The 22,156-nt window shown below is 40.1% G+C and overlaps 1 protein-coding gene across 1 annotated transcript in view; it reads left to right on the plus strand.

The window, feature by feature from the left end:
• stk17a (serine/threonine kinase 17a) overlaps positions 1 to 22,156 on the plus strand; it is a 42,407-nt gene that overhangs the window by 6,679 nt on the left and 13,572 nt on the right. Inside the window, exon 2 of the mRNA XM_069151259.1 lies at positions 12,035 to 12,247. Coding sequence (XP_069007360.1) covers positions 12,035 to 12,247 — 213 coding nt within the window. The remainder of the gene's footprint in view (positions 1 to 12,034; positions 12,248 to 22,156) is intronic.

Raw genomic sequence — 22,156 nt, forward strand, 5'->3', positions numbered from 1 at the left:
GTAGGATGCACTAACAGCACACGAGAATTAGCATGGTTGAGATCAAAAACTGAACTTCAACCGTGCCGGTCCCTATGGTTGGTGAGTGAATAGTTGAAGTTTCATAGTTTACAGTGGGATTGAGGTGTAAAGCCATGCTGTGGATCCAAGTCAAACCCACCAATAAGTACTCTCGTCTCTTCCATCAGCGTAGATCCCGCCCACAAAGTCCAATTCAACTTGCGAAAGTTATTGACTACCAAAAAAGGGACAATCAAAACCAGAAATGTTCCTCTCAAAACTGTGTTTTGTGCGCGCACAGAAATGGCCCAAAACTACTTTGGTGAGGATTTGGGGTTTAAGGTAATACCCTCCAATACGTCTCTGCAGTGGGAGTCCCAGATGGTCCTCAGCCAAGCTCCTTTAGTGTCTACGACAATGGCGAGGCAGTCATATGGTTAAGACCCAAAGCTTTTTCCATGGTGGGTCTTAGTGACAGACGTGGACCCTCACTTATTAGCCCATATGGTCCCGGGAAGAGCTTTAGTGATTGCACATGAAACGAGGCAATCAGACTAAGAGCCCGTCCTAATGCTCCATGGTTACAACCATTTCTACTTTTCTCATTTTCTGTATTTTCTTCTTTTTTTTTTAAACTTTTTCCAAAGAGCGATTAATACACAGTGTTTCCACCCAGAACTTTATTCATCCTGCAGTACATGCTTGATGGCTGATGGCACCAGGGATTGGGAGCACCAACACTGTTGCCAGCTAATCCATTTTTATTTTTATTTTTTCAGAGCAGCAATTCAATTGAGGTCATCATGCCAATGTGTGTCTGGCTTTGACTTGAGTGACATATTTGGTGACAATAAATTGACGGGAGTTGGCACACTTTCATCCGGCCCCGGTGTGCACACGGGGAATCCGTTGATGCTTGTCACATTGTTTGGCCCCGAGCCAGTGGAAATCTTTACTTCATTAAATGCATCCACGGCTGCCCAGCAGTCTGTCACAGAGCCCAACAATGAGGCTGCAGTCAGCCTCCACGGGCCACGTGGATCCAACCAAGGAACCACTGCCATGGAGCTGTGTAGCTAATACAGGAACTCCCAAGATGAACTGTACAAGGTGAGGTGGGGGATTAAAGTATTTAAACATTAACACATTAATCCAGGTGGCACCTTAAATGTTGGGAAATCACAGGCTATGGTCTGAAATGGACATTTTGCAGGACAAAGCCAAAAGCCTTAGAATGCTATAGGAGAGTTTAGGAGGGGGTTGCATGAAGCAAAGTTCACGCTCCAAGAAATCACATCTTAAAACACATTTAAAAGCATATTAATGTCATTCAGTGTAACATAAATTTGTAGCGAATATCAATGTCTCCATGTCATCCATCACAATGTCTACAAATCAGGTCAGAAATCACAGAAAACACTTGTAGTTGTAACAAAGTGTTAACAAATGTAGGCTGAAGAAAATACTCCAAAAAGATATTACAAAAAACATTTGATGACCTCTTATGGGATGTTTCGTTTTTGATGTATTCCCTGTTTGTTGGTGTTTGCATGTTTTATTTTATCAATTCCACAAAAACACCTTTACACCAAAGCCAAATGCTACACTGAGCTGATAGAAGAAGGGAAAAAAGAAAAGAAAATGAAGGGCAAGCAGTTGTTTCTATGATAATAAAGATCCACTTTAAAAGAGAAAGATATACCTGTGGACGGGATTGTAACTGCAGGAGGCTGGTCTATTACCCACATACATGCTCATTTTCAACTCACCCCATCTCCTCTGGAGACATGAATCCAGTCAAGATGAGGATGAGGAAGGGCTTCCTCTTGCCAACTACTGTTGTATATCAGCTACAGCACTGATATGAATTCACACTTTACCATACATGTCTGTCACAATATCATAGCCATCATGTCACCGACTGCAACATAAATGACGCTCGTTTGCACGTTGTGACATGAGGCCGCTCGACAAAGTGATGGAGACTGTTTGCAGCTTGTAAGGAGTTCTTACTTTACAGTGGATACATACAGGACTTGAATGTGGAAACTGAGTTCAAAGATGTCTAAGCATGATTGAACTGCTCGTGCCAGTTAAACTGAGGAAGACTGCTGCATCTACTACGTGCCGCAACCTATTTGAAGTCATCGATGCATAAAGCCCCCCCCCCCCGCCCCCAACCCCTCCATATCCATCCACCTTCAATTACACTGCTTCTTTACATGAATTGTGACTGTGCTAACACCTCTGGCTTGGTCCATGTGCATACACACATGCATACACACACATGCACAAAGGCCATCTCGTTCAGGGTGTAGTCTGTGAATGAGGCTGCTGGCTTTGGAAATGTGCTGATGCTGCTTTAGAAAAGGCTGCGGTGGCCCAGTAATGGTTTCTAAAGAGCAGGCCCAGACTCCCAAACCAAACAGCATCTCTCTGCTGTTTCCAGGCCCGACCACGCCCGGACCCAAACGGGCTTCCTGGGGTCTTTAAACCACAACAGTTCAGAGGGATTGCTCAAATAAAAACAAAAATAAATAGCCTAATTTGACTTTTAATAACTAACTGTGCTTCTGCTTCTTAGACATGTTTGTCTAAAACAAAGTCCAATAAAGACCTTGTAAAACAGAACTCACTCAACCACGGCACAGTGACTCCGAGTAGTTTCAAAAAAACACGCATGAACACGTCTACCATCTAGTGCCGGGCACACCCACTGTCACCATGATTTTCCATGAAACATGTTTCTACAAATTAATTTGTCAAAGATTTTGTTAGAATACATTCGCAGCTACATTACATGGTATTTAAGTATTTGACCAGTGTAGCCGCCAGTATGCGTGGATCGAGTACAGGCTTGCAGCAATATCTCTCTTTCACTCTGTAACTCCCTCCCTCTCTCCTTTCTCTTCACTTTACTCAGTGTAATCACCAGCCAGTCAGTATTCTTTGACAGCTCTCCTCTTTCAGCACCGTTTGTGGGATATCAGAACAGTTAAAGGGGAATATTCTGGAAAGGGATGGACTGTGAGGTCGATGTATTCTCTGGCACAGTCAGTGAATTGGAAACCTTTTTTTTTATGAGATGGCTATGGCTCAAATGGGAGAGCAGGTTGCCCACTAATCAGAAGGTTGGGGGTTCAATCCTCCGTCTCCTCCTGTCCATATGCCGGAGTGTCCTTGGGCGAGATAATGAACCCCCAAGTTGCTTCCAATGGAGTACCATTGGTGTATTAATGTGTTTGAATGTATCCCTGATGGTGAGCACCTTGTATGGCAGCTCAGCCTCATTAGTGTGTGAATAAAGTGCTATACAGACAATTTATCTCCTCTCTTCATATTCATTCAGATAGAACTAAAAGTGTCATAGCTTACACTTTTAGGGTGTTTTTTTTATTTGAAGTCTTGATATTCACAAGAGGATAGTTTTGTAGCTTTCATCTCAATATCTTAATCTTACAGCTCCTCTCTTAACCGTGTCTTCCAAGAACAGGCTGCTTTGTGTCTTTAAGGCACATTGATATCAGTGACCCTCCTTTTCAGGTTGGCTGACTTTTTTCTGAGTCCAAGTCCAACCGCAGGTCTTCTCTGGTCGAGTGGAATGACCGCGTGGTGTTTTCTTCCCCGTGAAAGGTTTGTCCCTGGGCTGTGCTGAGAACGGACATATGACATGCACGTTTGTGACATCACAAACTGAATATGGTCGAGCTGCATTACTCTGTGGACTGACAATTTGCAGGATTTTGAGTTTCAGCTTTTGTTCTGGAAACAGTGACTGCTCTGGCACTATCAAACTTTTCATTCAGAGGTTTTAGTGTTTTATCTCATTTTTCTGAGTTTGATGGTTGTTTAAAAGTGTTCAAAGGGTCTGAGAAGCACATCTTTGATTTGAACAGAAATGAGAACACCCCTGCACAGTGACGCACTCACTGCTGGGACATCTATTAATTAATGCTACTTCAGTCTGCTTAGAAAAATGTATCTGCCAGGATTTTGACCATAGATTAAGCATTTAAGTCAACTTTTGAATGAAAATGTCAGACATTTAATGCTGCCTGCTTGTCCAATGTGAATTTTGTTCAGTGACTAAAAAATACATCTTTGGGATTTTGATTGTTTATCTGATAAAACAGAAAATGTGTTACAGTGGGTGACATTTTTATTTTGTTTTTATCTAACCGAGACTAATGGATAAAATAATTAGTGAATTTATTCATCATAAAAATCCTCAATTACAACATCTGGTTCAGAAAATCTTCTTCATCCTCCCTCTCTTATATCCACTACTTGTTCCTCTTATTTTACATTTCTGTAATCCAACTTCAGTCTATTCTCCTGTAATATAGTTCATTTTTTATATGTTTTGTCTGTGAATTTTCCCGAATGAAGGTCTGAGGACCAAAACGTCAAAGTGAGTTTGAGTGATGGACAGTGGACAAAACCAAGTGTTGTACAGTAACTGTTGGTATCAGCCCTCTACCCAGTTCACTACAATATATGCATGTTTGAATAAATGAAGGGTTGACAGAATGAAAAGGAAATGCCAGAGGCACTCCGTCCAATGGATAGAAAGACCTCTTTGAGTTTTCATGAGTGCTCAAAGCAGTCACTGTAACAGGAAGGCATCGTATTGCACCATAAACAACCTCCTTCAGAGAGTCCAATGAAAGGACAGCTGAAGCTGCAGTAGGCCGAAAACACACTCTATTCTGTAATGGATGTAGCGTTTCTTTAAAATCTTAGTCACTGACACTAACATACAGTAAAGCCCAAAATCATTCATACATGTCAAATTTTCATGTTGAGTGAATTTGACCAATACTTTCCTTCTGGCTGGAAACAGCATAACTAAGTGAAACAGGATGTTAAGACATTGTGCTTAGAGATAGAAATGAAAACATGAACTACTTTCGTGTTTGTGGGATTTTTTTTTTTTTTTACTCCTGGCTTTATTACCTAAAGCCAGGAGGACTGACAGCGAAGATGTCTCTGTCCTTTTTGGGGCTGCAGCTCTGAGTTGGATTGCTGGCTTGATCAGCGGCAGCACTGCTACTTTTGGTAAATACCGGTAGGGTGCATTTTAAAAAAAAAAATTATATTTTGGTCTGATTTTGAGCAGTCTGGAGTCGAGGTTTGTCTTTTAATAGTTGAACGTTGGCATTTATTGCGCGCTTTTTTTTTTCTCAATCAAGTAGAGTGCAGTTGTCATTAACTCAAGTACCGTTCATGTGTGTTCGCTCTGCTGCGTGTCTGAGTGGGCGAGACACAGACCACGACAGAGCGGAGAAACAGGACAGAAATTAGCATGATATGTGATATAAAAATAAATCAGTGACTGACACCGAGCAGAAACGGGTGCACGGGCACTAAATAAATGAATAAAAGTTACTGGGCGAACATTCAGTTATTATGTGCGTGTTTTTTGCATTTTCTTCAGTCGGGGGGAACTCTAACAATGAAACACTGACGTTGTTCAACCCCATGAAGGTCAAAGACAACCCACCCGGTTAGGCTTCCTGAATCATTTAAAGGGTCTAGATTGCTGATTTCCAGAGTTTGTCCCAAACTTTAATTGTGTGCTATCTGCTGAAGTTTAAGTAAAAAAAACAAAAAAAATCACAGTCGCACCCGGACCCTTGCTCACAATAGCATGTGTAACTCAGATGCCGATTTTGATCGAACAACAAAACTTGCAGTACTAACCCATGAAGGTTGCAGCTTCTCTCTGCTCTAAGCATGTCGTGGTGCTGAGCGCTGTTAACACGCAACCGGAGCATTCTTGGAACTTTTGAATCGACCTTTGTAGGTAATAAAAGAATAATTGATGGTTTTGCACAATTGTAATTCACAGCAACACATGCTGAATGTTAGATGTATTCATATGATTGCCAATATGATGTGATATCTAAAAGGATTCTTCCAACAGTGCAAAATGAGAAATGATTGTTCATAGATCAGTGACTCCTGTGACAGATATTTGTGGTTTTTTTTACAGTGATGACATAATGTACTGTAAATGTTTGAGTGCCAAGGAACTGACCAACTTAATCTAGTGTGTTCAACCACACTCCTCATGTCCCAGTCACACCTAGCATTACCATGATCTGATCACAAGTGGACAGTTTAAAGTACGTCTGCTCACACCTGGCATTATCATGCATTTCCACATATGCATGTCACGTGACCACTTCATTCACTCTATATGCAGGTAGACCAATGACACGTAAGTAAATAACCACGTCAATATGCACAGAACATCTCACGTGTAAATAAACCAGCTTACTGATTAAGTCATTACCTTTAACCTGCAGGAAAAGTAACAGTCCAATGTTCCCCAGACGTTGCTGTCACCACTAATGTCTGGACTGTTTGCCAAACTGCTTAATTGACTGTTAAAGCTATTTGTTAATTAACACAAATTCAGTAGAGGACAGTAGTTAGTAGATCAACTATTATTTTCTCCACCGAGAGGATTCGAGGCTTCTCTCTGTTACACATCATAAGAAGCTGAATATGTTTTAGACTGCAGGTTGGAAGAAGGCCAGTTTGTATTTGTAACCTTGAGAATAACCTTTATTGAATACAAATGTATTTCCTTTGGAAATTGAAACAAACCAGAGTTATGAACTGGATTATGTATCTGGGATCCATGGAGACCTGTTCTGTCTGTGCTGAAAGGTTTCTATAGAACTGACAACAATATTGTCAGATTTGCCACCTATAAAATCTGTTGGACCTGTTCCTGCAGTGCACAGTTATGTCAGCGTTTGCATTGCACCACTTAAGAACATTTCTACTCCATTCAGGGTTTGTCACAACAACAACTTGTTTCGCATTTACAATCATTTCCAATGTAAACAGAGGAAAGACATTAAACTGCAACAGAACAACACAACTGTAAAATTTGAAAGATCACTACTGTCAGATTCACTATTTAAAAACCAAATCTTTTTGTTCCAGTTTACTACATTCAAAGTGACTCAAACAGCTCTTCTCAAGGTGGCCGACAATGTATAAATGACAATAGGAATTGTATTTTAGTATTATATGATTTGAGTGCAATGTTTGTCCAAATTTAACACCGAATGAAAGGCTTGTAAAGTGAGTGGGACATTCCTGATTCACATCATTTACATTTAGGAAAGTTGTCACTGTACTGTATGTGATTCCTTATTGTTGTTCAGATAGTACATATTGCCTCTGTCTCTGGGGTATGGATTCATAACTGCCAAATGATCAATCAGATCGAGGATAAGTGATTTTTTTTTCTAATGTAGTTTATTAAAAGAATTTTAAAAGGAGAAGATAGTTGCAGCAGTTGATCTGTAACAAGTCTCTGCTGTGATGTCTGATCTAACAAGCAGGAAATGTTGTCAGTGTTGGAATGCATAGCTCCCGGCAGCATCAGCCCCATGACTCTCACATGAGTCCAGCTGAGGATGAAGCAGCCCAGTCCAGCGCTGCAGGCCCAGAGCTGCTCCTCATACTCTGTACTCTCATACAAGTCCTTCCAGGTTCCACACAGTCTTTCTCATTGTGTTTTAATGTCACAACTTGGGTATTGGTCTTGGGTATCTATTTTGTTCATGTTCTGCAGGCCAGCTTATTCTGATTCCGATTCATATTTTAACTGCCCCTGTAGCACCAAATTATCATAACACTCTTGTCTGCATCCTTTGTAAACTAAACTGTGTTCTCTCAATAATATAAAATAATCTGAATTAGATTTCTTTATTGTCATTGTACAGGGTATGACGAAATTGAGAAAAACAGACCAAGTCGGTGCAACACATGGGAAATATCAAGTATAAATGAAATACATAAATACAATATAAAAAAAAAAAAAAAAAAAATTAAGTAAAAAAACAACAAAAACATGTGCCTGCTTGCCCAACCCAGACCTATGCAGGTATTGGAGTTGTTAAATACTATGTACAGGACTGCATACATGGGAGTATCTACATGGAAGGAGCTAAAACAGATTGTAGACAGAAACTATATGTTACATCATGTTTCTGTAATGCAGCCTTTAAAACCAGGAAAGGACAACAATTAAACCATATCACTACAATGTCTAGTCTCATATATAAATACAATACAATATCGTATATTGCCCACACCAGCTTTCAACCTACCATCATGATAAGATGCTTCTGCAAAGCTGTTTGATCACATTGTTATGGTACACAATGGAAATTGCTCCAAGCATGAGTTGATGTAGTTATTTATTTCAGAGACCGTTTGACAAAAAAAAAAAAAAAAAATCCATAGAACTAGAAAAGGCTTCATGTGTGAAAATGTAAACGTTATTGCTACAGTACAGCATATTGTAAAAGCAGATCAGTTGAATTGGTAAGTAAGCACTTGACTGTATTTAAAAAGTATAGGTTTAGCTTTCAATAGCATTTTATCAAAACTAAAAGCACTTATCAAGGCTGAATCCTATCGAACTCCTTATGTAACCTCCTTATGTTTAGGTTCAGTATTTGTGAATAACTAAAGTTACAAATAACTACAAGAGTAATTTTTGGGTTTTAATCATATTAAAGTACTCTACATTAACATAAATGAAGTTAGCCTGATTAACGCTAACAAACTGAATATGAGCTGATAATTAGAAAATCTGAAATGCTGATTGATGTTGATTTTCACAGTCTACGTGATGCACATAATGGGAATCCTGATTCACACCTCTGAGCTTAAATATTAATATCTCCAGAGTTTCCTTTAATAACCTTGCTTGTTCTTTTTTGGGCCTCGGTCCGGTGCGACCTTGGCATTGAAACCGTTGCTGGTTCAAAATGGCATTCTCCTTCCATTAGCACCTTGACAACCAGGAATATTATATGGCTGTGCTGTATGAATTACCAAGGTTAGTGTAAATTGTTGTGTCAGCCATGTGAAGGACAGTTGCTGTCTTTTTTTGCCCGGACAAGGTTTCTTCTTTGTCCTACCAGTTTTTAGAGTGAGTTTTCACATCATAACTAAAGCAATTCAAAGAGGCTCTGTGATTTTTATTTTTATTTTTAAAAAGGGGTTGTACTGTTATTTATTACATATAGCTATGACACCACTATCCCCAAAAATAAAAGATTGATTAAAAAAAAAGGCTGTGGATGAAAATGAAGGGGAATTGTTACTTTTAAGAATAAACAACATTTCTAGATCTATTTTTTTAAACATTATTTTTGCAATTTTAAGTCCAGTATTGAATTTACCGTTTTAATCTGAATTTCAAATCTCTCAAACTTTTATGAGTTCAGCTTTTGAAATTTAATTAAATTTTAGATCACTAAAACTCAAAAAATGAGGAGGCAGATGTAGTTTAAATGGAAATTAATGTTCACAACCTGAAAATGAGATAACACAGAATCACATTCAGCTTCAAATGATATACAGTATATGTAACAAATAAATGAATAAATACACAGCAGCGGACAATATCAAAAGCTGATTGGATAGGTATTCACACGACAACTGCTATTTATTTTTCAAAAGTGGCTCGCTCTAAATACTAAATGTCCTGATTCAGTTCTGAAAGTTAGATTTATTGATATCTTATGAACAAAGGGGACATGCATTGCATGTTTTTTTGATCTATAGTTATTGTGGGGGTCTACTGGCACAGCTTTGCATAATTAATATCTTAAAAACCTTCTTACTGAAATTATACTGGCCTTGCTTGAAACCCTCTCAGGTCAGCATGTCTGAAACAGCATGTCGCTGAGAATGTAACGGACATTTGTTGGATCAGTGGGCCACGGGCTCGGTTACACATGTACCCTTCTTCTTTGAAATCATTTGAAATTGACATAAGTATTTGGCCTCCGTCATTGTTTATTACATATTTAATAAAAATTTGACTTTGCTTTAGATTTTTGATTCAACAGATTGTTATTTTGCATCCAGGCAGTTTGACTGCAGTCCCATGGACCTTAAACTTCTTCATAGTATTTGCAACAGTGGTCACAGGAACTTCAAGCTGTTTGGAGATGGTTTTATAGCCTTTAACTTTAACATGCTTGTCTATGAATTCCTCAGACAAATCTCTACTCTACTTTCTCTGTTCCATGTTCTTTTGATATATTTGTTTTGATGGTACCAACACATCTGTCCAGGCCATTTTAAAATAACCTTTGTAGAAGAAGCAAAAATTTATTTTTACTCTGTGACAAACCAAAGAAATGCAGGTATACATAAAAAAAAAAAAAAAAAACTTTAAATTACACAACTTTTCTGGTGAAGTGTGTCAACAAATTCATTCACGACTGTATTTCAATGAAAATCTTCATTACCCTTTGTATTACCCTTTGGTGGCTAACAGACTAAGACAGAGATACATTTTGAAGGATTGTGTTTCAGAGTTTTGTCTTTCTTCCAACTGCACAGTTGGAAAAAACTTTGTTTCAAGCAGTATAAGCCATGTATGAACTGCAAAGACAAAAGTTTTTCTCTCTCCTATGCTTAATTCCCTATAATAGTTCATATGAAGACAGAATGAGTCCAAGCTCTATTACGGAAGCAGGAAGAGCAGTGGATCATTTGGGTTCGGCGAGGGTGCTGCTGATAATTATTGGAAAACATTGACTGCCAACATTAGCTAGAGGGATGGCACGATGTGGGCCTGTCATCTCCATCACCAACTGCATCACAGGATGGGCAGCGTGTACACATCGTCTTCACATGAAACCATCCTGCAGTCTGCCAGAAAACTGGGTCATGCTGAACCATTCATAATAAAAGAGAAAGGGAAGCAGGGCCAATAACATGCACAGTTTTCTTTACAAAATATGTTTAACCAAGAGACTTTACCTTGAATAGGTAGCACTTTAGTAACACTTAAAATGGCACTTACTTATAACACTTTGAAGTTTGGCTTTCTTGAAGAAAATTGTACTTTCTTGATTGTTGTTGTTCTGAATTTGTATCCTCATGGTTGAAATGAACTTATTGTAAGTCGTTTTGGATAAAAGTGTCAGCTAAATGTAATGTAATGTAAAAGAGCCGTATTCATAAACCTTCCGAGATCCTCTTTGGGAGCTCCTAATTTAGGGTAAAAACTTCTAGAAGGAGTCATATACCTCCGGAGAGATTAAGTGAACTTCTCAGAGCATCTCTGAGTGAGGGAGGGACATAAACTTTACGTCAGTGAGGAGGTGTAGTTATCCTGTTGTTGGGTATGAAGCACCCTTTTAAAAGGTGTGATTGGTTGATAAAAAGAAAAAAAAAAAAGCTAATTGCACAGAATGGACAGTAAAATCCAGGGGAAATCAAATGTGAGGCTGTGGAAGTTCTGTTTTTGTCTGTGTGATCAATCAGCTGATGGAGGGTTGCAACAAACCTGAGTCATCACTGCTGCATTGTTTTCTGAGACTTTGGTCACCAGGAGCAACTCTTTGGATATGAAGCTCTATTAATATGCTCCCAGGATGTTAGCATTGTCAGTGCAAGCATTTTAGCCCCAAACGTAGCCTTTAGCTCAAGTCAATACAGTCTGACAGAGCTGTTATTATGGTTTATCATATTTTTTTTTGGTCTCTTCTTTTTCTTTCTTTTTTATTATCCTGTAAATTATTTTTCATTTTCTGTTTTGAAAAAGTGCTGAAATTAAGTATCAAATTTGCTTGTTTAATTATAACTTGGATCTTATTTTTGTAGATTGGGCTGTTGTTTCCATGGGTGACAATATTAAAAGAACTACTGACATTGCTACAACACAGTCCGATGATTCATTATTCATGATTAAACTGACTTAAATCAGTGTCATTGCTGTCAACTAAAGAAGAAACATAGAATAATCCCAATAATCTCAATTACACATCAAACATAATAAATTGGTGCATGAACCATGAGTAAAATAAAATTAACCCCTTGACTTCCAGCAAGTTCAGATGGGTGAATTTCTGTATTGCAGCTCTCTTTTTTTTTTTTCTCCTACTCTGGTACCTTCACAGTCAAAATCGGTTGATTCCTCGTAGCGAGTAAGGTAAACACAGCTGTTGTATATTTCTGATGGTCCTCTTTTTCTTTTCAGGGGAAAGTTTGCCGTGGTCAGAAAGTGTGTTGAGAAATGCACGGGTCACGAGTACGCTGCAAAGTTCATGAGGAAGAGACGGAAAGGGCAGGACTGCCGGATGGAGATCATCCACGAGATCGCGGTGCTGGAGTTGGCCACGGCCAGTCCCCGGGTGGTCAACCTCCACCAGGTCTACGAGATGGCGTCTGAGATGGTGCTGGTTCTTGAGTTGTGAGTAAACACCACAACAAAACACTCACAGAAGACTATGAAGAATATGAGTTTTCAAATATTTGAAAACTATTTTAATATTCTTAGAATTCTTCAAAGTTATGAATCCTCATTATCGTGTGGCGTTATTCTGTTTCCTTATCCGGCCATGAGGGGTTCAGAGACCGTTTTTAATTACAAGTAACATCATCAACATCAAGAGTGCTTGGTGTGCCAATAACACGATCAAACAGTGGTAAAGTATTCAATAATTCCATATTCATATTCAATACTATATTATTGCAACTGGAATCATGTTTTACACGATAACGAGCTGGTTTTAGTGAATTTAAGTCAAAAGCGTCTGTTCTTATTGATTCACGCAGCATCCTGTTCTCGAATTTGGAAACACTCATCCAAATATTCGACATGTGACCTGACACCACGACGTCCACCCCAGATATTAGATTAAAATGACCAAAACCATTCAGGGTGTAACAGTAGTTTCTATAGTGAAGAGCTCTGATGCTTTACTTATCACTACAGTGATGTAGGTTAAGTTATTACCATTTTTTTGCATTTTCCACAAGGATCTCTAAATGGGGTCGTTTTTGCTTTGTTGGTCTGGAATGTGATTCTCACCCACCGATGTAATTCAATAAAATTCACTGAAAATAGGATTTTTAACTGTTGTAGAATAACAACTTGCGTTGTTATGAAAACTGGACTGTGCAGTCAAATAGTGCAACTACTTCAAATCCAAAATACAAAGTGAATAAAAATTTTCCACAAGCTATTTCGGTGTTGTTAGCTAAAGTCGCTCCTTCTTATTTGTTTTCTAGCAGTCCAGCAGAAAATAATCCCGTCAATAATTAGAAAATAAACTTTGTATTTGTGGACGTGTCTGTTTGATCGAGGGGCCTGTGATGCAGTCAGGCTTCTGCTATAAGTGGGTCGGATGTCGTATCGTCGGGTTTACAATCGGATCGAGTCAGAGCTTGTTCAAATATGGTCTCCTCTGGCTCCTCTTCCAGACTAGCAAGATGGCGGCGGCCAATATCCGAACTCGAGGCCTCATAATAGTCGCTCACAAACCAACGGGTGATGTTGCCGTCGGTTGCCTCTTGATTATGATATCTTGTTGCTTCCCACCAGTAATAAAACAAAATCACCAACACATTCTTATCGGTCACCATTACTGTTCTAACAGAAAGATGGTCAGCTGATCCTGGCACTGCGCAGGAGAACTTATCCAATTTGTGCCAGTCTGTAAATAGTGGTGATAAACAGTGTGATACTCATAAAGGACGAGTGTGAAAGGGGAACATAGCTGGAGCTTTTTAGTCCTGCAGAGCTGCAGGCCAAACTTTAATGCTCCAGCAAACACCAGCTATTCCAACAATGTGACAATGTTATGTATACAAATGCACACACAGTTTGTATTGCACGACACGGGTAGGTTGGGTTTCCTGCATCCCAGGTTCATGACTGACAGGTGAAGGGGACAGGAAGACTGACAGCAGTTTGATATGTTCAATTCATTTTTAACAGGTCTTAAAGAGCAACTAGACCCCAGCTTAGTTTGACCCAGTATATGGGAGTCACACACACACGCACACACACGTGATATTGTAGGGTGTTGACCAAAGTAGCCGCACCAGTTGTCGATTATCTCATCTCACTGGTCATGCCTGACCTGGTTCCCATAGCCTGTGTGTGTGTGTGTGTGTGTGTGTGTGTGTGTGTGTGTGTGTGTGTGTGTGTGTGTGTGTGTGTGTGTGTGTGACACAGAGATGAGAGTTCATTGCACACCAGGCTAATCAAGAAAGTCTCTCTCTTCCTCTCTCTCTCTCTCTCTCTCTCTCTGTCTCTCTCCCTCCAATTGCCATATTGGATTTCGCCTGTGTCCATCACCACAGTGACACCCTGACCCCCCCCCCCCCTCACCCACCACCCCCCATACACACACGCACACTTTTTTCCATGTTCATACTTTTGACTGCAAACTGCTAGATTAGATGGTATTGACACATTCTGGATCAGTTGTCATCTGTGATCCATGACCTCTAAACAGCCACACAGTGCTGATAATAACAGCAGTGTTTTCACTGCAGAGACAGTACATGACAACTCCCATAACTGATTTCAGTGCTAACCCCAATGACCCAGCTGTGCTGTCGTCACCAGACGTGAATGATCGCTTCAGATGGGCAGTTCAATATGTCTCTCCTCTGCTCACATGCACATTTTTGTTGTTGTTGTTGTTTCTCTCCTCACCTCTTCGATGGAAAGGGAAAAATGTGGGAACGTCGGGTGCAGTGAAGGGAACTGGGCTCTCCACATTCACCGTCCTGTGCTGCATGATACGTTAAGCACAAAATGAGACTCTGGCACCATCTCTGGATGCAGTGCTAAACTCCTCCAGCTGTTCATTTTAAAGAAGAGTAGATAAGATATATGGTTGGCACCGGAGGTCAGCTGGATTCCTGTTGTGAATCAGGGGAAGTGACGAGTTAATCCCTTACATCTTTTGTGTAATTGAGTCTTTTTACGTTCTGAAGGGATTGTGCCTGGATTATAAGATTAAATCTGGTGATTTCGTATCGATATTGGTCAACCTCATATCCCGGTTTGTAATGCACTGCAGGCTTTCTATTATAAATTTGTCATAAATCCGCCCAAGACTAGATAACCCTCATGCTCTGATTTCTCATAACAGATAAAGCTGTGAAGTGGAAGGAGGTGCCGGTTCTGTAGGTATTCTCCCTGTAAACTCCCACTTCAGTTTTTTAATTTAAAGTCAAACTTACATCCTATTTAATTATCTGCAGTCTAAAATAGCCCATTTTTAAATACATTGTTAATCAGTTTTGTTTTGTTAAAAACATGTTTTATTGAGTAGTACAGAAGAGTGAGGAGCGCAGCAGCATCTAACAACACTGAATGTTAATAATACTGCTGCAGCAGCTGCTGTGTGACTGACCATCACTTTTATTAATTTCTCCCGGTTTTTGGTATTTCTTATTTACATTGTTGGGCATTGAGATGGGATTGTCAGTGGCAACATACAATATACTTTTAAAAGGGTCCTTCAATTACTTTGTACAAACTGTATGTTGTGGGTCACAGAACCATTTTTTTTTTTCCCCCAGTAGCGTACATTAAGATTGTATTGCACTTTTAAGGTAAATGTATTTCCAGTTCAGTTGTGTTTCAAAAAAATCTAAACCTCGCTTGTGTTTTTTGTTTACACTTGATTTTTTTTCTTCCCAGAAAATTTTAAGACAAAAAGAGGATTTATATATTTGTTTGTAATCTTTTTGGTACGTGGCTCTAAATCAGATTTGTAATGAATTCCAAAATCTTATTGTTGCAGTTGAAATGCAGCTCTGAAGTTGCAGAATGAAGTCATGTTTGACCCAGAATTAGAAACAGATGTAATTTAAAAAGCAGATTATGAAATCAGTTTTGTCCACCACTTTATTGGCACGCATAGCAGACTGATCATTGAGCTGATGGATCTGGAAGTGCTCTTAGAGACACATTCAATTGTCTGTGAAATGAATGTCCTTGACCTGTAAGTGCCTGTTCAATGGCAGCATACTTTAAAGTTTTAAGAAATGATTTGGGTCAGGATTATGTGTTGTCAGGGGCACATGCCATACAATTCAATCTGTCCTGTTAAGGAGATTCCATAAATGCCCCTTTAAACTCTCCAGTGCACCCATCCCCCACCCCCCACCACCACCACCTCAATCCATAATCCCAATCCCAGCTGTTGTTCAGATGAAGGATAATCCTGGAATTAAATGTAGTCCTGAATGAGGATCATGCTCTGCATCACACAGACATACACACACAGTCAGCTGGCACATACTCTCACACACACACACACACACACACACACACACACACACACACACACACACACACACACACACACACACACACACACACACACACACACACCAAACCATACTAACACAGACAGACATTACAGTGAGCCTGGTGTTGTACATCCATTTTTAATTCCTCTAAAATTAGAGAAAGTTAATTACGGAGTATACATGAGATGACCTGATGGTAGGTTTGTCTTAAAGTAATTTCCACATGAATCACCTTAGTTAGACACCTAATGAGAGAACATTATTTGTCTCAATTCATGATAGCTCTGTTTACATTTTGTCCTTCAGAGACATTTTCAGTACACTAAATGTTCGTAGACCTAATTGGACTTGATGTTTTAATCCAGATGGTAAATTGGCATCTCGATGTTGACGGTGGGATGGATATGTGGGAATTGTTGAATTGTTGGGTTTCTCTGCATAATATTGCAAAGTCTTGCTGTAAGGACTTTAATGTGTTAAGTGCCATGAAATAACCTATGTTGTGATTTGGCGCTATATACAGTGGTGTGAAAAAGTGTTTGCCCCCTTCCTGATTTCTTATTTTTTTGCATGTTTGTCACACTTAAATGTTTCAGATCATCAAACAAATTCAAATATTAGTCAAAGATAACACAAGTAAACACAAAATGCAGTTTTTAAATGAAGGTTTTTATTATTAAGGGAGAAAAAAAATCCAAACCCACATGGCCCTGTGTGAAAAAGTGTTTGCCCCCTAAACCTAATAACTGGTTGGGCCACCCTTAGCAGCAACAACTGCAATCAAGCGTTTGCGATAACTTGCAATGAGTCTTTTACAGCTGTGGAGGAATTTTGGCCCACTCATCATTGCAGAGTTGTTGTAATTCAGCCACATTGGAGGGTTTTCCAGCACGAACCGCCTTTTTAAGGTCATGCCACAGCATCTCAATAGGATTCAGGTCAGGACTTTGACTAGGCCACTCCAAAGTCTTCATTTTGTTTTTCTTCAGCCATTCAGAGGTGGACTTGCTGGTGTGTTTTGGATCATTGTCCTGCTGCAGAACCCAAGTTGGCTTCAGCTTGAAGTCATGAACAGATGGCCGGATATTCTCCTTCAGGATGTTTTGGTAGACAGTAGAATTCATGGTTCCATTTATCACAGCAAGTCTTCCAGGTCCTGAAGCAGCAAAACAGCCCCAGACCATCACACTACCACCACCATGTTTTACTGTTGGTATGATGTTCTTTTTCTGAAATGCAGTGTTATTTTTACGCCAGATGTAACGGGACACACACCTTCCAAAAAGTTCAACTTTTGTTTCGTCAGTCCACAGAGTATTTTCCCAAAAGTCTTGGGGATCATCAAGATGTTTTCTGGCAAAAATGAGACGAGCCTTAATGTTCTTTTTGCTCAGCGGTGGTTTTCATCTTGGAACTCTGCCATGCAGGCCATTTTTGCCCAGTCTCTTTCTTCTGGTGGAGTCATGAACACTGACCTTAACTGAGGCAAGTGAGGCCTGCAGTTCTTTGGATGTTGTCGTGGGGTCTTTTGTGACCTCTCGGATGAGTCGTCGCTGCGCTCTTGGGGTAATTTTGGTCGGCCGGACACTCCTGGGAAGGTTCACCACTGTTCCATGTTTTCTCCATTTGTGGATAATGGCTCTCACTGTGGTTCGCTGGAGTCCCAAAGCTTTAGAAATGGCTTTAGAACCTTTTCCAGACTGATAGATCTCAATTACTTTCTTTCTCATTTGTTCCTGAATTTCTTTGGATCTCGGCATGATGTCTATCTTTTGAGGATCTTTTGGTCTACTTCACTTTGTCAGGCAGGTCCTATTTAAGTGATTTCTTGATTGAGAACAGGTGTGGCAGTAATCAGGCCTGGGTATGGCTCGAGAAATTGAACTCAGGTGTGATAAACCAGTTATGTTTTAACAGGAGGGGGCAAACACTTTTTCACACAGGGCCATTTGGGTTTGGATTTTTTTTTCTCCCTTAATAAAAACCTTCATTTAAAAACTGCATTTTGTGTTTACTTGTGTTATCTTTGACTCATATTTAAATTTGTTTGATGATCTGAAACATTTAAGTGTGACAGACATGCAAAAAAAAAATGGAAATCAGGAAGGGGGCAAGCACTTTATCACACCACTGTAAATAAAGTTGAATTGAATTGAACACCTTGGGGTCATCAGGTGGGCATCCTCCATCTTATTGTTGGATCCTCAGAAGGAGTGATACCTGGTGTCCCACGTCACTCCCCTTAGCTCCATGACCTTCGGTTTTCATTTTGCAGTCCAGTTGTATTTTTTTTTTAATCCAAACCCAATCGCTGCTTTTGTCTGCAGCGCTTGACAAGGACATGATTCCTTGATCTTTTTCAGTGTATGTAGCAACGACTCCCCTTTATTTCACTTCTACAGGGGAAATAATTCAAATCGTGTTCATATTCTGGGCCGCTTTAGTTCCCAATGTGCTTTTGTTCGGAGTACCTGGTCTTTTTCCTATGACAAGCTTCTTTCAAGCCACATTGTACTGTCAGTCCCAGAACATATTCCAGCTTAGCTGTTGTGGACCATAGAACAATGTTGTAGTCTCAATGTCTGTTTGCATCTTCCAACCCTGATCATACTGCAGAATGCTCTCATCCTTTGATGTTCTGTGGTACTCTGGAGATTTCCCTGCTGGAACAGACGGTGTGAAGTTAGCATTTTACTGCTGATGTTTGTGGGATAGTATTTGCAGTGATTCACATCTGCTGCAAGATTCCAGCTGTTTTAGAACTGAATTATGCCGTGAAGTGAAACACCCTTGGGTGAGGTTCATAGTTTATTCAGGTTCTGGGGTGTGAGTAAGAGGTTATTAGGGCAGTTGATGACAAAACTTGGTTGAGATCACTCCATGTCCCAGATGTCACATCAACTGAGTTTCCTCTTTTCAAGGCTCTCTTAGTTAGTCCAATGGCCCAGCTGGACCACTGAGACAGTGTTGGTCTACCTCCTCCTGTTTTTTACAACGAGCTGTCATTTAAGTTCATTTCAACCATCACTTTCAGTTACATTACATTACATTTCATTTAGCTGACGCTTTTATCCAAAGCGACTTACAACACACCGATGGTACAACATCGGGAGCAACTTAGGGTTCAGTGTCTTGCTCAAGGACACTTAGGCATGTGGACAGAAGGAGCTGGGGATCAAACCACCAACCTTCCGATTAGTGTGCAACCCACTCTACCGACTGAGTCACAGCCTTCCCCAGTTATTATTTCAATTGTCACCTCAAAATCTTTTAGGCTGTTTATGAATTTATGAGGACATTGTTCTAAATCTCATCTAACGTGCTCAAATGTAAAGAAGTGTGTACAATTACAAGCTGCGTCTTATCTGTTAGTGGAATGAAGTTGATAAAAAAAAAACAGAAAAAGACTAGTACCCATATTATTTCTGTAAAGTACATCAGTTAATCACTTTTATTATGTTGATCATCTCCCAATAAAATCTAGTGCTTGTGTTAGTCCAACGGCACACTCGCTTCTTTTTTCCATTTTTCCTGTGTTTTTTATGTGAGAAAGAAATAGAGCGGAATGCTTTCTTTCTTCCTGAGGTCGGATGTCGACATCATAACAGTCCTGCCTTTTATTTTTTTCTTCCCATCCTTTACTTGGCTGGCAGCTGACAGATATTTCGGGCAGGGGGGCAAACGGTGATGAAGGAGGATTGAAGGATAGATGGAGAAGTAGATGGAGGGAGGAGGGGGGCTGATATTCTACAAATGAGGGTCATAGAAATCTATTCATGCCATGATGAGGGGGAGGAGAGGGGAGGCTGGTAGGACAAAGACAGATGCACTGGAAGGAAGGAAAAAAGGAAGGAAGGGAGGAAGGAATAGTTAATGACATAAACCCAGAGAGACTGAATGGGAGTAACAGAGAGCTCCATGGCCTCATTGCTGGCTGAGGTCCAGCTGGGAGTTCATTATGTCAGTTAAGCAGCATGAGTTAACCAGCCAAAGCATGGCTTCTCGCCTGGAGAGAGAGTCACAACAGAGAAAAAAAAGCTAAAACAGGAATGACTCCACTGCTCAGATGAGCTTATTAATAGTCACACTGACTAACTGGTTTGTAACCGTAATGATTCTGTTAAAGTCAGGCTTCTTGTCAAGCAATCAAAAGTAAATAAAAGCTAAATTACTTCACAAAGCAACTTTATTTCTAACTTAACACAACAACACAAAATGTCTAGTATAGCACAGACAACATATATTAGGAATCAATAAAGTTGGTTGATAGTAAATGCCTGGCAGTGTTTACCATTTACTTTACATGTGCGGGCAGACCGGGTAAATTGATGGCCACCCAAGTTCATTTGGCGATCCATTTCAGTATTTTTAATTATTTTTAATCTCTCCCACAGGACGACACTCTCATCTGATCTGTGTCTGAAATGTTCAACAGTGTGGCTGCTCTTCACTACAGTCGATGCTGACAATGTTTGTTGCCACAAGTCTTTTGCATGTAAAGGGCTGAAATGTGATCGACCTGTCGAAACACCCAGAAAGTTCCTATCAAGCTCGAGGTTAAGGTGTTGGGGTTCCAATATGAAAACAGAATGCAGCCACACACAGTCATCTAAATCATATGCACATCGTTTAACAATTTAAAGTAACCATTACCAGCTGATAGTTGTGGGTGGGTTCCAAAATTTCAATCTAAAATCTTCTGAACTAATGTTCAGAAACTAACGGTTAAAGTTTCATGTCACTCAGAGCAGTGCGGATCAATAATAATGTGGGAGGATCAATACTGATGTGGGCGAATCAATAGTGATGAAGGCGGATTAATACTGATGTGGGCGGATCATTAGTGATGTGGGCGGATCATTAGGGATGTGGGCGGATCAATAGTGTTGTAGGCGGATCATTAGGGATGTTGGCAGAGTAATACTGATGTGGGCGGATCAATAGTGATGTAGGCGGACCAATACTGATGTGGGCGGATCAATAGTGATGTGGGCGGATCAATAGTGATGTGGGTGGATCGATACTGATGTGGGCGGATCGATACTGATGTGGGCGGATCAATAGTGATGTGGGCGGATCAATACTGATGTGGGCGGATCGATACTGATGTGGGCGGATCATTAGTGATGTAGAGGGCAGGTAAACTACTGCACTGTGAAAACACCGTCAAAAAGAAAAATTCCTGTTTAGAATAATGCCACTCAGTTTGCTTTTACCTTGTTCACTTTCCTTTTTTTCTGACTTTCTTTTATGGTGCCTCGGAATCAGACTTTTGTCTGCTAATTTAGCACTTAGGTTTTGGTTTCATCAATTCATTCAATTTAAGTGCCCCAAACTTGTCACAATTTGTTTGGCTGATAACCACTTCAGTACAATAATTATGTTTCAATAATTGGATTCCAGTGGAGAAAGCTCAGTTTCTGGGGCTCCAGGTTTCAGGGGTCATGTGTGGGGTTACCTCCGTCGGGGCCCACCCCTCATTCTTGCCCTAACACCCCTTCAAAGTTGGTGATGTCAGGTTTCAGACATGTGGACAAACGTGGGTTCATTACCAAACTGTGAGTTTCTATTTTTCTGCCATAAATGGAGGCTTTAGGATGTGGGAAAGTCCCGTTTACTGGACATGAATACATTATGCAGGACTGATGGCTGCTCCGAGGCATTCACTTGACCTCACTGGGACTTTATTGTTCCCCTTCTCTCTCTCACGCACATTTGTGTCTGCTGTCTCTGCGGACATGGTTTCCTCTCTTACTGATGAGGTTCTGTTGGTCCACCATTTCATAACTTAAATGTGATTTTACAAATAGAGTCCCATTACTCCACTTTCAGTGAGTGCCTGTTAGACATTCTGGTAAAGGAATATCCAGTACTTTCATATCTTCGAGGGAAGGCGTCCTTCAGATAACAAGTGTAAGCCCTCCTCATTCTGTTCATTGTTTTAATTGTGTTTATGGGATGACTAAAGCAGGTCAGATATGAAGCAGATTATGTAGGTCAGCTGACATGTTTACAGTTTTTTTTACCAAACCATTTGAGCTTG

This window comes from Embiotoca jacksoni, unplaced genomic scaffold, assembly GCF_022577435.1.
Source record: "Embiotoca jacksoni isolate LCO1_2020_lvr unplaced genomic scaffold, fEmbJac1.0.p SCAF_17, whole genome shotgun sequence".
In the NCBI taxonomy this organism is placed as follows: Eukaryota; Metazoa; Chordata; class Actinopteri; family Embiotocidae; genus Embiotoca; species Embiotoca jacksoni.